Genomic DNA, 16,111 nt, shown 5'->3' with positions numbered 1-16,111 from the left:
TGGGGCCTCTTGTCCTGGACACTGCAGGGCTGTAAGAGTCATCTAGGAGCTGCTGGGTGCCCATCTGCCATCACCCTGTGATGGGTCGGAAATAGGGCCCTGAAGTGCATGTTGCCACCCCCTCAGGGCTGCCTCTCTGTCCCCCAGGTGCCCAAACTTCCCTCCCTGCCCCCACGACCACCCCCACCTGGTCCATGCCTGCAGACTTGACCCCTGGCTGCCTATATTTATGATCTTGCAAAAATCCCTCCAGCCAGCTAGTCCCAACCCTCAGGGCCTCGTGGTGTGACCCTGTCACCTCTGGCACCTGGAGAGACCCCTCCTTGTCTTCCCCCACCTTAAGGTTAGGTCTCTTTCAGAAGCCTTACTACTTTGCGGGGAGGGGTGGGAAATAGAGTGAGGCCGTTGCACACTGCGCGTTACAGGGACCAGCAGACACAGAAGACAAAAGAAACAAACGATTCCTTAAGATCCACGGCCAAAACAAATTGCCGTAATTAACACGTGCCACTGCCACAATATATGGGCTGAGACGTGGTTGGCGTGAGGCAGAGGCACAAACCGCAGAGAGCAAGCACTCCGATAAAACAGCAATAAATGGTGAGGCTGGGATGAAACTCGTTTCAATTTTGTTCCAAAACCTTGTTTAAGTGCTTTCATTGTTTCTGTGTGAAAGAACACAAACGCTTTTTGAAAACTGCTCCAGCGTAAGCCTCACCTTCTCTGGGAAGACTTTCTGATCCCTGCAACCCCCACCCCGGGCAGATTCTGTGGCCTCCATGACGCCCCCTCATGTTCCCGCAGCACCCACGCTTCATCCATCAGAGCCTTAGCAGGCGGGCGTCCGCTGGGCTTGCCCCGCTCCAGGGCCATGCACTGCCCCTCTCCACCCACCCCTAGAACAAAGCCGGGAGGCAGCCGGCACGAGGTGATACCCAGTGAAATGTTTCTCAGCATATGCAAGAGGCCATTTGTAAACAGCAAGGGGGTCCCAGAGGTGGCTACGGGGACGTGTAGGACAGGTGACATTCCTGTAAGATAGGATCTGTTAGCAAGATCCCTAAAACAAATACATCAAATAAAAGCATAAAGATAGGAACACATAAACAGAATCCTTTCTCACGGGGGAGAGGAGAGGGGGCAGTGGTGACTTGCCCTCCTGTGCCACGGTCATCCTTAAGGGGTTTTGTCCCACAATACAAAAACAGCCCAATAGCAGGGATAAGAAAAGCAAAAAGGGTTAACATAAATAGGGCCTGGCGGGGGGTCGGGGGGGCGGGGGGGACTGTCCAGGTGAGAGGCTGCCTGCCGAAGAGGGGCACCCCTAACTGAAGCCTTTTCTGGATGCCTTGGGGGTGTACAGGCCCAGCTTGCCCAATCCACTGGGAGAGGGGAGAAGGGCTTTGGCTGGGAGCATCAGCCACCCCATTCCAGGAGTGATGGAGGGTGTGGGTCTCCCTTGCAGGTAAGCCTTGCTGTCACCCTCTCTCCCCAGCCTGCAGGCTTTGGGAGCACACGTGGGAATAAGGATGGCAAGGAATTATCTCCCCTTCTCACCCACCTGAGGGAGGACAGCCCTCCATATCTGGTAACGCAGTATGGCGGGGAGGTCTGCCAGGCCACTCCTGAGAGGCCGGGTGGGGGCCACCTGCAGGCCAGCAGGCGGGAGCCTTTGCCGGCTGGGCCCCAGCAGCTCCCCAGCACCTGTGGCCCAGCCTGCACCCAGGAGACAGGCTGAGACAGGAACGCAGTGTCTCGGATACTTTGAGGCATGGGCTGTCTGAGATGTAGTAAGTCCCCTCTCACCCCAAATTTAATTAACAACAACAAAAAAATCTTTTCTCCCCAAGAGCCTCTTTCTTATTTATCCAAACTCACTCTGCCAGTTCTAAGGGTTGGGGAGAGACACTTTTTTGTGACGGGCCCACACCAGTGCGGAAGCTCCTGTGAGCCATTACTCTGGGCCTGTTTTTACTTAGCTTGCCATTGGAGAAGCCATTCTTGACAAAGAATCCTTTTCACTAAAAGCCACCAGCTGCAGAAAAAGGAACAGGGCTAAAATCGCGTCAGGTGGAAGAGGCAGGAGGCTGGTGCCACGAGGGTAAGAAGAGGGGGCCCTGGAGACAGGCTGGTTTGACACCAGCTTCAGGTGCCTGGCCAGGTGACCCTGGGCAAGCTACCTGGGCTCCAGACACCTCCGTCTCCTCCTGGGCAAAGGGGGGTCTTGTGAGGATCAGAAAAGATGACCGGGAGGCAATCTGCTCGGTTCTTGGCAAAGGGAAGTTATCAGCTGTGTGCACGCCCAGAGGTTTCCACACGGAGGGAGGCACGTGACAAAGAAAAGTCATCTCTCCCTGAGGGTCAGAAGGAAATGGACTGTGAGAAGTGCTTGCTGGGAATGGCCCCAGATCAGGTTCCTCTCACAGACTACGCAGAAGGGGGTTTGTCATTCAATTTTGTGTGTGCGTGTTAAATGTATTGGGGTGACATTGGCTAGTACAATTGCATAGGTTTCAAGTGTACATTTTTATAATACATCATCTCTATGTTACATTATGTGTTCACCACCCACAGGCAGTTCTCCTTCCATCACTGTATATTTGACCCTTTTCCTTCACTCTTGAGGGCTCAAGGTTAACAGCCCCGAGAGTCAGCAGGACAAGTCTGTCCTGAGGCCACAGTGGAGAAGCCTGGTGTCTGCCAGCTCTTCCCCGCTCCTGCCAGCCCAGAGCTGGCCCCTGGCAGGCAGGCCCCTGCAGTACCTGCTCTCTGAAGGATTCCCGAGTCCCTGGGCTCTGTGCCGGCAGCAGCCCAAGCCCACTGCTCCCTCCTTTCTTACCTGCAGACCCAGCCTCAGCCCTGTGAGCAGGTACCCATTTACTGGGGTGCACTGAGTAACACAGGGGGATCCCAGTGAGGCCTCTCACCGACCAACCCGACCCTGGGTCCAGGAAAGGCTGTGTCTGGGCTGGGCTGGTGACGTGGACGTCATGGTCCTGGGCCGGACCTGTGTCTGCCTGTAGCCAGGGGACCTTGACCTTATTCTCGCCCCAGGAGCAGGACAGAGTTGAGGCAGGTCTGAGGACCAGCTACAGCTCAGCTGCATGCCTTATCTTCTAGAATCCTCCATTCTCTTCTGATGGCAGGACCGGGGACTTCTCTCCCCAGGGCAGCCCCAACTGAATTCATAACTTTCATCAGCACGATTGCTTCTCTCTCTCCTGGGGTGACCCCATGCTTGCAGCTCCCACAGACTCACGGGGTCTCTAAATAGTACTTTTAGAAACAAATTTGGTATTTAACACTCCTCGTCTCAGGTCCCGAATCAGAATTACAAATGGAGCTTCTTCAGGAAACCCCTAGATGGCATTTTATGAGGACTCCTCACTACCACCCATGGAGGTGTGTTTTCTCCCCATTTTACAGATGAGCTAACTGATGAGGCTCGGCAACTCGCCCACAGTCTTCCTGCTAGATCTGACGAACCCCACAGCTCCACCTGCCATGTCCAATTCTAGCTGTCAATCATGGTATTCAACATCTCGGGAGTTAATTATAAAAGAGAAAAAGCAGTGAAGTGTTTTGTGAACTTTTTTTAACTTCAAAAACTTCCTCTTAACTAGGGTTGGGTATATTTGAAAGCTTAGCCAGTTTAATGGAATTTTTTTTTAAAGAGTAATCGGGGAGAACTTCTGTCCGGGCAAAAATGAGAGCATAGCACCTGACCTCTCTGGGCTGTGGTTCCTCATCTGAACGTGGGAGCGAGCGTAGAACTCATGCAACTTCTGAGTCTCTGTTTTTTTCTGTTTATCGTCTTGTGACTCATCACCCAATCACATGCCAGCTGACAGCACTGGTCAACTCTCCCTTCCCATAAAGCTGGCTGACAGATGTACCCCACTTCCCAGAACTCATTAAAATCTGGTACCCCATACCATTTAGGTCTCTGAGCATGGTTTTGGGGCAAAGGAGGTTCCTTTTTTCTTTCCTTTTTTTTTTTTTTTTTCCAGCTTGCCCATCCTGAGATGTGAAAATGGACTGAGCAGGCAATAGGGGATTTAAAATAAGCTTAGGAAAAAAAAGAAGGAAAAAAAAGCCCTGCTACAATAAATCGTATCACAGTGGAGATCTCTATCTAACCAGAAAATTCTCAGCCCAGACAATGGCTCATTTATTTCCAACAATATTCAATACAACAGCATTCCAGGCCAACAAAAGGATTTCTACAGGTTCTTGGAGTAGGTTGCAAAGGGATTTAACCTACACAGAAAAGAGAGCTGCTGAATTATAGATTCCCAGGCGTGGGGGAGACCTTTGTAAATAAATTGTAACGTGGTCTGCTGAAAATGTGTTTCCTTCCCTGGAGAGCATCTCGCCTCCTGACCTGAGACAAAAGCACCACAGCCCTGCCCAGGCAGGGAGTTTGGGTAAATATTTAGGTAAATATTTGGGTAGAGATGGCTGTTGCTGAAACAGTGAGCAGAGCCGGCTCTCGGAGGAAATGGTCCCTTTCTCCTACGCCCTCAGATGATACATTTTTATAAACATCCAGGCAGGCAGCCTGTAAAGACTCCTGGGCTTCACAGACACATTTCAGATTCAGTGGTCAGCGAGACCCTTTGCTGATCATGGACGCAAAGAGGAGGCAGGAAACAGGAGGGCGGGAGGGGTCTGGAAGCAGCCTTCTAAATTTAACATGCAGTTGCTTTTAGGCCGAGAGGATAAAAAAATAAATTCCAGTGCTTAAAGCTCTTATCTTTGTTTACCATTTCCCCAAACAGTAAGTGACCTGGGCTCTGACTTTTAGACTGAATTATCAATGAGCCACAGAGGCACAAGGGAGCTGGGAGCTGGGCCGGGGGGGGGGGGGGGGGATAGCAAGCTGATCACTCTCCACCCTCCTGTGACCTTCCTCCGGGCTGGCCAAGGGACCCATGATCTGCTAATGTCGCAGGCTGTCCCTGGGTGGATGGGCGGGTGGTCGGGACGTGGCACACACCGTGGGGTCTCCAGGTCCACCTCCTAATGGAGAGGGATCCGAGAATACCATACGGAGGCCTTTTCAGAGGCTCACGAGCAGCTTTGGGAACTCTCCCGTGGGTATGGGGCTTGCCCGGTTCACTGTTATGTTCTAGGCATTTGAAAACCTTTCCCTATCGTGAGCCAACATCTTTCTCTCTGGGACTTACCACTGGGCCTGATTCTGTCCTTAGTAACTACAAGAGCAGCACGTCCTTTCTTTGTCACATGCCTGCTGCTGGGACATGTGACGGTGCCCTCCCTTCTCCCCTGGGTTTGCTCTGTTCCCCCAATCTTTCATTCCGTCTGGTAGGTGTGTGTCGGTCCCTCCCCACTCCGCCTTGCTCCACGCCCTCTCCCTGCACGTCCTTTAACCCCAGTGGAACTGGCTTGGGCCTCACCTCTGCCCCCAGTTGACTGATGCAATGGCCTTCCCTCATCCTTCATCTCCTTGGCCACATCCAGATCAGAGACTCTGACCAGGGTCCCTTCCTTCCCAGCCCCTCTGCCACCTTTCCTTAGGCAGTGTTTCCAGTTCTTTCCTACCTCCACACCAGAGACTCATCACCTCTGTGGGCTGAATAGGACACCATCTCCCCCGAGGCCCCCAACACAAAGCTGAGCTTGTCCTGTAAGAGGCAGCCCCCCCGGGTTGGTCCTGTTTCCATCTTTCTTTCCGTCACCCAGGAATGAGATCTGGGAACGGCTTTTATCTCCTTGCTCCCTGACCCCTTATTATCTAAAGATGCACCTTCCCTTGTTACAACTGCATATCCTAGGGAACTTTTAAAACAGTACCAATGCCTGCACCCCAACCCAGACCAATTAATACTGACTATTCCGGGGTGAGGTTCTGGCATCGGCAGGGAGCAACCAAGACGGAGAATCACTGCTTATATGGCTTCTCTCTTTCAACCCCTTTTCCCATTCTGACAACTGACACCGTAATGGGAGCTCATCAGTTTTACCTGGACTATTGCAAAGGTCTCCCGTCTTACTGCACTATTTCCCAACTCTTTCAACTATCTATCCTGCATGTCATTGTCAGATCACAAAGGACCATTTTCAGTATGTTACCAAAAACCTTCAATGGCTCCATATTACCATAATAATAAGTCTTTGAATGAACAAGTAAATGGTTTCCCAAATACATAATAAGGTGTATGGTGTGGATCTATGTCTCGTCTCCTCTTTCCCCCTCTCTCCCCACACACTCTGTTAAACACACGCCAGGTACGCGGTGTCTACCTGGGGCAAGAGTGAACAACAAGAACAAAAACTCTCTGCAAATTAAATGCAAGACTCTTTCCTCGGTGCAGAGAAAGTGGGCTGGGTGATTTAACTATCATTAACTTAGGGGATTATATCTTTGAACGTCACATACAATCAACTGAATGATCCACAGCTAACGAAGAGAACAGAACATTACAAAACACCAGATAATTCAAAGGTTTGAATCGAGCTGATTTTAGAATGTGTTTTACACTTAGGAGTGCTTGTGTCCGGTAATTGGGACAAATTTTTAAAATTAGGTAATTAGATCTATCTTATCTGTTTCTAACCGCCCCCTTCCCCCCCCATACCCTTTCCTGGCATAAAGATAGTGGTTAGATTTCAGCACATTGGAGGGGGGCAGGCACATTGGAGGGACGAGGGGAGAAACCCACAGTGAGAGTAAATAGAGGGGACTGGGATGTCATAAATCTGCTTTTCAACTGATTCACCATTAAAATTTTAGGCAATGTGTGCAACCGATTTGAAACTGTTCGAAATATCTACACTAGCTGAATATGAACATCCCTTGTAAGCCAGCAATTCCACTTCTAGGTGCATATATACCCAACTGAAACGTGTACATACGTTCACCAAAAGCCACATACCACAATGTTCAGCTTTCCTCATAATGAGCCCCAAACTGGGAACAACTCAAATGTCCACCCACAGCTGAAAGGACGACCAGGTCATGGGTTCATACAACAATGAGAATGGACACACAGCCACTCCACAGCACACCAGGGGTATATCTCAGAGACGCAAAGTCGAACACAGGAAGGCAGATGCAACAGCCTATATACCGGATATTCCATTTACATACAGTTCTGAAAGAGCAAAAATAATCTCTTGTGTTGGAAGTCAGACGGTTACACTTGTGAGGCTGTTTATCATGGGGGCACTTCAGAATGCTGGAAATCTCGTGTGTCACGATCCGGTTACCGGGTGTGCCTGCTTTGTGAAAATCCATGGAGCGCTACACTTTTGTCTGTGTTTTATTTTTCTGTATGTATGTTCTTCTTCCATGACATGTACAAAAGGAAAGGAAGGAGAGAGGAAGGGAAGTCTAGGCAGCACGGCAGGATGGGAAATCCATGGACTCTGAAGATTTGGATTTAGTTCTGACTCTGCCACTTACTAGCGGTGTGACCTTGGATAAGCCACAGACCTCTCTGAACCTCTGGTTTTTCCATCTATAAAACAGGCAACACAAACTGCAGTTGTGAGAACCAAATGTTATAATGGATGTAAACATCCTTCCGTGGGCAGTAAGGTATGGCAGGAGGCCAAGTGCTGTCATTATCTTAGATATCGAATGACAGGAATTCCTGCGGAGGGTCAACACTATCGATAAAGCTCAACCTGGGGCCATCAGCGGAGAAGGCTGACACCTGTCGGGGGTGGAAGCAGGAATGTGTGCGCGTGTGTCTGTGTGTGCGTGCGTGCGTGCGCGTGTGTGTGCATGTGTGTGTGTATGTGTGTGCGTGTGTGTGTGCGCGCGCGTGTGTGTGTGTGTGTGTGTGTGTGTGTGTGTGTGTGTGTGTGTACACCCAGAGCCTGGTGTATGTTCTTCCATCACATCTCCTCGCCTAATCCCTTCATGGCCAGGGCCTCAGAGGACAAAACACCCTGGAATAATCCGTGTGTTTATGTGAGACGGGCTCTGTCTTTCCCTTTAAAGTGGATATAAATAGATACTATATACACTCTCTTCCTTACTTTTTCTAAGGTATGGATGTGTGTCTACCTCTAAATCTGCCAAATCCTTTAACCTAGCACACAGGGCCTTCTGGGCCTTGGCTCGGCAAGCCAACGATGATGACAGAAAGCTCCCAGCCCTCTGGCAACCCCGCGCCACAGCGCTTATCTTCCAACCCTGAAATAACCCACTCAGACACGTCTATGGAATCTCAAGGCCGAAACGTCAGAGCTGAAAGGGCCTCAGAGCCCCAGTGTAGAGAGCTGGTCAGCAAGGAGTCCAGCCCCTGCTCAGGCCTCCCGCTCAGGACTCCGTGCTCATCTTGGCGACTGGTCACAAGGGGAAGGGCTTTCCTTCTGCGTTGGTGGGCGAAAGGGCAGAAGCCAAAGTCTCCATATTTTCATGGTTTGGGTTCATATGATAATCTTATGTCTCCTGGAGAATCAGAGCCCATGGAAATCTTTACCCTTCGTATGGCTGTATTGCCCGTGGCTGTCCCCTGTGCTAGAATGCTTAGAAATCTTAAGGGCTTTCAAGTTCCCTGTTTCTGGAGGGCAAGGGCTGGGCTAACTCAGGCCACTTTACAGACTAGCACAGCCAGCACACATGGGTGCCCACTTATCAATGCTATTCAATGCTGGTGTTGCTACCTCCTTGGGAGGACCAAAACCGAAGCCACCCCACTTCTATTTCCTTTAGCAAAATAGGAAAACGTTCATTTTTCTGAGATTCCAGAAAAAATCTTTTTGAAAACGGTGGCATTTTTCTTTTTCTCATTTATACTGCACAGCACATCTGTGCTGTGCGTGCAGGTATGCGTGCTTCAGGTGTGTGTGTGTGTGTGTGTGTGTGTGTGTGTGTGTGTGTGTGTAGCTTTCAGAGAAAATGGTACACAAAAATATATGTGTAGCAAAGCAAGATTAATAGGAGAGGGCAGTATTACTTCCTTTTTAAAGGATTTACCAATAGGTTTTCCATGGAGTTCCCTCCACCATCAGGTTTATCTATTGCATTTAAATGTTGGTTACAGATTCCTAAACTATATGCTAGAAAGACTAAAAAAACCAAGAACCTTAGCAATGAAATTAGAAGTTACTCCCCATTGAAAAATCACATATGAAAAAGTTCCCCTGAAAATTAAGGAACTCTGGATTGAGAAGATAAAGGCAAAGATTCAATTTGTTTTAATGTCTTTTTTTCCCAAAATTTAATAACTAAATATTTAACTGATATTTCCCATTATTAGATATTGGCAAATATTTACTACTTATTCTCAACCTTCTTAGGGCAGTTACTTATTTTATGAAATAATCCCCAGCTGCAATAAATTCCATTGGATTTTAGAATTGCTTTCTTCTTCGACTCACCAGTAGTCTAATACACACAACAGAGGGCCTCGTGATGAATTAGCTCCCTGCCACCGCATATTTCCAAATTCTAATTCTGAGCAATTTGGCCTGGAGGACAGGAGTCAGGGAGAACCCTTGGGGATCCCTTTTTAACATTATCTTTTGGATAATGCACAGACACTTAAAGTTGCGCCCTGGCTTGAAATAGGAGAATATTGTGCTCAGACTCCCAAGTTCTCCTGACACTCCAGGAGAGGCAGACCCTCCTGGGTCCTTACCAGCCAGACAGAAGGCCTGAGTGTGCCCATGGCGACAGCAAGGACCAGAAAGCTCAGCCCGGAGCTCCCACCCTCCTGCCCTCCAATAAGCTGCTTCTATTTTAAACCTTTGGGGTGAGCCTGCCAGCCTCTTCTTCCAAGGGAGTGGACTTTTGTGACTAAGCTTCCCTTCCCCTTTTCACTTCCAATGAATTCTACCCCCACAACATGGTTTTGTTAGTTTTTTTCTAGATGGCGAAGAAAAGTAATGGAGCACCCACATAGCACAACTAGTTTTTCTATTTCATTTCTCCTTGACAGCCCTCCAACACTACGTGTCATGCCACCACATTTCATGACTTCTTCTGACATGGCCCAGATGGTTGCCCCACGCATTGGCGGTCTTTCTGCCCTCTGTGCCTGGAGAACTGCTATCTGTCCCCCCACGTTCAGCCCAGAGCAGCACCTCTCCCATTCAAGCCTGAACACAACCATTTTTAATTCTCCAACACATCTCAGAGTCTTTGCATAGGCTGTTTCACACACTATTGTTACTTACATTTCTAGTTTTGTATTTTAATTTTTTATAAAGGAAAACTTGAACCTACACAAATTCGAAGAATAGTCGCATGAACCTCTGTGTACCCGTCACCCAGCTTCAACAAGTGTCAGCTTATTGGCCACTCTAGTTTCACGGAATTCCCTACTTCCATTTCCTACTTCCCCACTTCCATTTTTTAAAATCCCAGACGTCATATCATGTCATCTGTAAATATTTCAGTAGATAGCTCTAAAAGAAAAAGGGTCTTTTCTAAAATGTGACGCCCATGCCATCATCACACTAAAAACAAAATGAACCATAATTTCCTAAGCACATCAAATATCCACTCAGCGTTCAAGGTCTCATGATTGACTCATCTTCCCCCCCCCCCAAACTGGTTTGTTTGAACCCGCATCCAAAAAAGCCCACCCACCTTTCACTGCCTTATTCTTATTCCTATAAAGATCTCAGTTTAGATATGGCTTCCTCCTGGCAGCTTCCCTGACCCCAAAAGCCGGGGTCTGTGTCCCTTGTCAATTCTCCCACACAGCTCCCGTGCTCTGTAACCCTCACCACTGGTTTGCATCCTGAGACAGGCTGTGAGCTCCAAGAGGGCGGGCAGGGTCAGTGCATCTCAGAGTGATGTCCCCATGCCTAGCACAGTGCCTGGTCAATAGTATCTACCAACCCCGTGTGTTGAATGAATAAGTAAATGAATTCCCAAAACAAACTATATGTCCTGTTCCTGAGCCCACTCTATAATATGTTCCACATTCAGTATAATGATTTGCTTTGAAGTGTGTTTCCCCATGGACTAGCGACGAAATCCTTTTTGGATCCCCAGAGCCTAGCCTAGCACGTTATACGCAGTAGGTGTTCATGGAGGGATGGCTGAATGACTAACAGTTGGAGTTTTTTACTCCAAGTTCTACCTGTGTGATTTAAGGTTCACAGGCTTTCCTCTCTGGGTCTCATTTTTCCCGTCTCTATAATGAAGAATTTGGATTCACGTGTTCTAAGGTCCTTTTGGGTTTAACTTGTGATGCTGAGTAGGGGCCCAGCCTCCTGGGGAGCCCCCATTTGCCGTACACTTGCTGCCCTCTGCTGGCAGGATTGGCACAAGACCCCTTGGTCATTGATTTTCCTGAAAGAACTACAGGCAGGCAAAACAAGGTGCCCGGGGTGGACTGGTCTGTAAATAGACAAGGACGTCAATGGTGTTGTCTCACCTGGGTTCAGTTAAAACATGGAGGCCTGAGCCCCCCAATACCCCATCCATCCACACCTCTCGCAAAAAGGATCACTGGGGTGGGTCAGAGACAGATGGAAAAACTAATACAGTGGTTACACCCCCCTGGCTGCATATTAGAACTGCAGGGACGGGGTGGAAGGGGAGGGGGCTTCAAGGAAAGAACTGATGCCCCGGCCCCACCTCAGACCGATAATCAAATCCCAGAGTAGCAGGGCCCAAATGTCCCTATGTGTTAAAAGCCATCCTTCTGCATCTAATGTTGAGCCATGTCAAGAACTGTTGGACCAAGCTAATGTTTCCATGTGTATCTTGCGCCAAAAGCTTAGAATTAGAAGCACAGTAAAAAGTTCATCCAGGGAAAAAAATGAAGACAAATTCTAATTTATAAAACAAATTTCCCTCAGCCTATCTTAAAACGTTTTCTTTCAAATGCTGACGGCTTCCAAGCCATATAATTTTTTTGGGGAACCAATACCATTTACCCATCAGAGACAGTGGTTCGAGATCTGGTTGCTTTTTGCTTTTGAGATACAGGTCTATATTTTGGTGCATGGTACCAGTTCGTTATTAATTTTTTTTCTTTTCTTTTTTTAACATTTCTGTATTTGTTAAGACTCCCTTGGTTGCAGGTAACAGAATTCAGCTGTTGCTAACTTAGGCCCCAAATGAGAAATTGCTGGAAGGGGACTGAGACGCCACCCACAGGGCTCCTTGCCAGGAGCAGATGGCAAATGGAGAACGCAACTCTAGGGGACACCAAGAAATGGTCTTTCTGTCCTTTGCCTCTGCTTCTCTCTGCAATCTAATTTGTGTCTGCTTTTTCATGGCAGCAGCTGTGTCCTGCCCATTTCACCTGTGTCCAGCTTCCATCTGCTGGAGAAAAGTTCCTTTGTCTCGGCCCCAAATCCAAATTTCCAGACTGGTCTCCTTGGATCAGACACCCACCTTTGGGCCAATCAACCGTGGCCTGCAGGGCCAACTATATAATTTGTTGGATTTGAGGCGGAATGAAAATAGGGGGCCCCTTATTCAAAAAGCAGGGAAAATGCCATTCAGGGTACACACAGAGGTTCTTCCTTTATTCTGCAGTTGTCACAGTACTTTGTTTCCTATTTACTGTCATTCTAAATAAAGAAAAATCTACATGTGAAACTATTAGCATGAATTTTACCATTCATTCTTTATATCACACAATGGCACTTTTAAATGTATCAGAGCATTTAACTCAGATGCAGAATCACTGAAATTACATATTTTGTATTTTCTGACTCATAAGCCAGAAAAGACAAATGCAAACCAAACTGTTGAGAACTGGAAGGAGGAAGAGAAGGAATGCCAGGCTTTCCTAAGGGGCTAGTCCCTCAGGTGTGGGGACACTGGCTGGGCTCGGGGTGTCAGGCTTTCACCGCTGCCAGGGACCCTGACTCACTCCCATCAGCCACCTGGCCCATGCACATGGCCCATCCTGGGACTGAGTCTAGGGAAGGTGAGTGAGGCATCCCGCTTCCCATGGGCCCGCCTCCCAAACCCCAGGAGGCTGCGACCCATCAAAGATCTTTAAGCCTCTTGCCAGGACATAGTGGATACAGCAGGTCCTCAAGGAATGTCATTTCGTTCCATGTTGTTTCATAGGGTGAGGGCCAAAGAGGGAGCGTCACACCAGTGGATGTTGTCCCGGGGGGTGTCAGGGTCCCCAATATGGGGTTCTGCTGTCTTGACACCTCCAACTCCTAGCATCTAATCAATATTTCCCAACTTTTCCTAATCTGATGGGTGATAAGTGGACTCTCCGTGTTTTAATTTGTATTAGGCATTATGACGAGTCCCCTTTCTTCTGTGTTTTGCCTCTTCAAAGCCTTTGTCTGCTTTTCTACTGAGTTTCCCTTCTTACTGATTTATCGTAGTTCTTTGGTTTTGGTTACTATCGATCCTTTATAGATGTTGCAAACCTTTTTTCTTTTTTGTTTGCTGTTTCACTATCTGTCTTTTAATTTTCCAAGGTACCAATTACTACCTCTGTGAGTACCTCTCAGAGCCTCAGTTTCCTCATCTAAGAGATGGGAGAAGAGCTTTCTGGCTGGTTTGCTGGGAGGATTAGATACGGTAGCGTCTGTACAATGCGTAGCCTGCCGTGTCATCAGCTCTCGGCAAACACCAGCGTTGTGTCGTAACCCAACTTCTCTCTATGACACTCAAAGACCTCCAGCTCCCACATGGGGTCTGCTCATCCTCAATAACAGACAGCACCATGAAAAAGAACAACAGAATATTCTGCACAACAGAATATGAGGATTGCTAATCAAATGCAATTTGGGTAGAAGCAACTTTTGATTTAGTGGGGTTCCCATTTAAGTGTTCGCTCCAGTTGGAGGACTCTAAAGTAAAGGGAAAAGACAGAGGCTGTGTGGCTTGGTCTAACTCCACACTCTTCCGTTGTCATGACCCCTCTGTCAGACGAGCCCCGACTACTGCAGCCTCCAGGAAAGCCTGCCCTACCTGGACATGGTGATTGCAGAGACCTTACGGATGTACCCACCGGCTTTCAGGTAGGCCCGCAGCCCCCCCGCCCCGCCCTGCACCCCACAGCCCCTTTCAGCATCACTGTTCAGGGTGTTCGTGAGTCCTCAGTCTGTGACCACCTGCGTTATCCCCAGTGCTGGACTCAAGCTCCTGGGGGTAAGGTGAGTCTTGGGCTTCTCTGTATCCCCAGGGCACAGACACAAGCCTTCCACACAGTAACCATAGCAATAAACGTCTGGCCCATTGTCATGTATCCAAACTACCTGCTCCAAGTGTCATTGGTCCTGTCTTATCATGACTTTCCTCCCCAACACAAGCCAGTCTCTTCGGCCTCCTAGCTTTAGATGGTTTTTGCCAGTCCCCCTTCCCATTCATTCATTCAGCAACTATTTATGGAACATCAAGGCTAGGAAATCAGCCACATACAAAACACATAAAACCCATGCCCTGGGAGCTGCCATTCCAAGGGGGCGCTCCAAGGCCTGGGATGTGCCTTCCTGCTCCCCAACAACCCACAAGCCCAGACTCCCCTCTAGGAGGTCCAACTCAGCCCTGTCACACAAGGCCCTCCCTGCTCCCCCACCCCCAGCCCTTCCTGCTGTAACTATACTTCATGTTCTATTCTTGGACACATTTTAACTGCCACAACATGTCTCCAATGCACCTCCAGTCACACCAACCTGTAGGTGCCTTGAGAGCAGGAATCAGGGCTTCTGCTTTTCTTCAAACTCCCCGTAAACGAGGCATCTCAGGGAGCACGGGGTCTTAACTCAGGTCCCCAGACCCTTAGAGAGTGAAACAGTGGCTGGATTTCAGGCTCTAGAGACAGAAGCAACACAAAGCATTGAACTGTATATCAATAAGTTCCTTTGGCATGTTTATGAATGAATACACCATACAAACCATATGGAGATACCGTTTCCCATTTTAAGAGAGAAAATAGGGATTCTTTGAAGGTATCGTAAAAGTATATTCCAAACCGAAAACATCACTAGAGAGTGTGATTGTAGATATTGTCCCAAATGGTCAGACCCAGAACACATAGAGAACTCCAGGGGTGCGAGTCCAAGCACCCCTGGTGTGGGCCTCAGGCACACACATCGCTTCCGTCTCCTGCTCTGGGAGCAGTGGTCCTGCCATAGTTTGTCTTGCTCTCCTGACGCCAATGTTACAAGGCTGATTCTACGGGCCTTCCCGGACTTTGGGGGAGCCGCAGAGCAAACTGGATCCAATCTTTTGTTTTTAATGATTTATATCCAGCTTCCTTCCAAGGAAACTGTGGGCAGCTGCTATACACATTAAAATGAAATTCAAAGTAAGATGTTCAGGGATAAAACAGAACAAAGGCTGTCGAAAGGAAAGAAGCTTTTACGGGACCCCAGAGATGGCCAGTAACCGGGGTCAGGCCCGGCTGGGTGCTGCGGCTTCTGGCACAGAGGGAACCCAGGGGAGTTGACCGGTCGTGTTCGCTAGTGGGAGGAAAGTGTACAAACTCATCAGACACATCATTTCCTGGATCTAAACGCAATCGCGGATTCATCACGTGAGACCTTGAATAGACGACGTGTTGAGTGACAAAGTGAGCTGTCTCTTTAACACCGAAATGCTGCAGCCAATTATCCTACTGACTCGTTTTATAAACAGCATTGAGTCAAAGAAAGTCAGTGAAGGCTCTGCTCTGGGGACGCAGCAAACTGGTGATCTCACTTGAGGGCAGGACAGACACCACAGTGCCTGGATGAATTTATTAAAATTCCCTCAGAAAGTCGCATATAGAGCCGGTGCTCCATAATGACAGAACGGCTCTAGACAGAAAGTCAAGACAGTCTTGGCGGGGCCCTTAGTTTGCTGTGTGATCTCGGCTAAGTTCCGTACTGCTCTGGGCTTCTGTTTCCCGCGTGTCCGGTGGGGACACACACCTGCTCCACCTGCCCCACAGGACTGTAGTGAGAATCAGTGAGACAGTACATGGCTCTTCTGGAAAACATAACAATTCTTGGTGAACTATTACTAACGTGAATCCAGGATTCTATGCAGTGATATGTAAGTTAGCAGATTTTTCTGGCCTTTTAGACAGCCTAGTCAGACAGAAGGCCTAACCATGTACAGAAGGGAAGTCCCCGTTTTCTGGCGCTTGGAGGATCTTACATCCAGGTCCAAGCTATTTGTGGTAAAGATGAAAAAGAAGGCACGCCAGGGGAT

The 16,111-nt window shown here is 48.5% G+C and overlaps 1 protein-coding gene across 1 annotated transcript in view; it reads left to right on the top strand.

Moving 5' to 3' along the window:
* The window catches only part of TBXAS1 (thromboxane A synthase 1), a 133,238-nt gene that overhangs the window by 111,303 nt on the left and 5,824 nt on the right, over positions 1-16,111 (top strand). Inside the window, exon 10 of the mRNA XM_019750183.3 lies at positions 13,844-13,935. Coding sequence (XP_019605742.2) covers positions 13,844-13,935 — 92 coding nt within the window. The remainder of the gene's footprint in view (positions 1-13,843; positions 13,936-16,111) is intronic.

Source organism: Rhinolophus sinicus, chromosome 8 (genome assembly GCF_057876585.1).
Source record: "Rhinolophus sinicus isolate RSI-liver-muscle chromosome 8, RSI-T2T, whole genome shotgun sequence".
NCBI lineage: Eukaryota > Metazoa > Chordata > Mammalia > Chiroptera > Rhinolophidae > Rhinolophus > Rhinolophus sinicus.
This window is presented reverse-complemented; position numbering and strand designations above follow the sequence as displayed.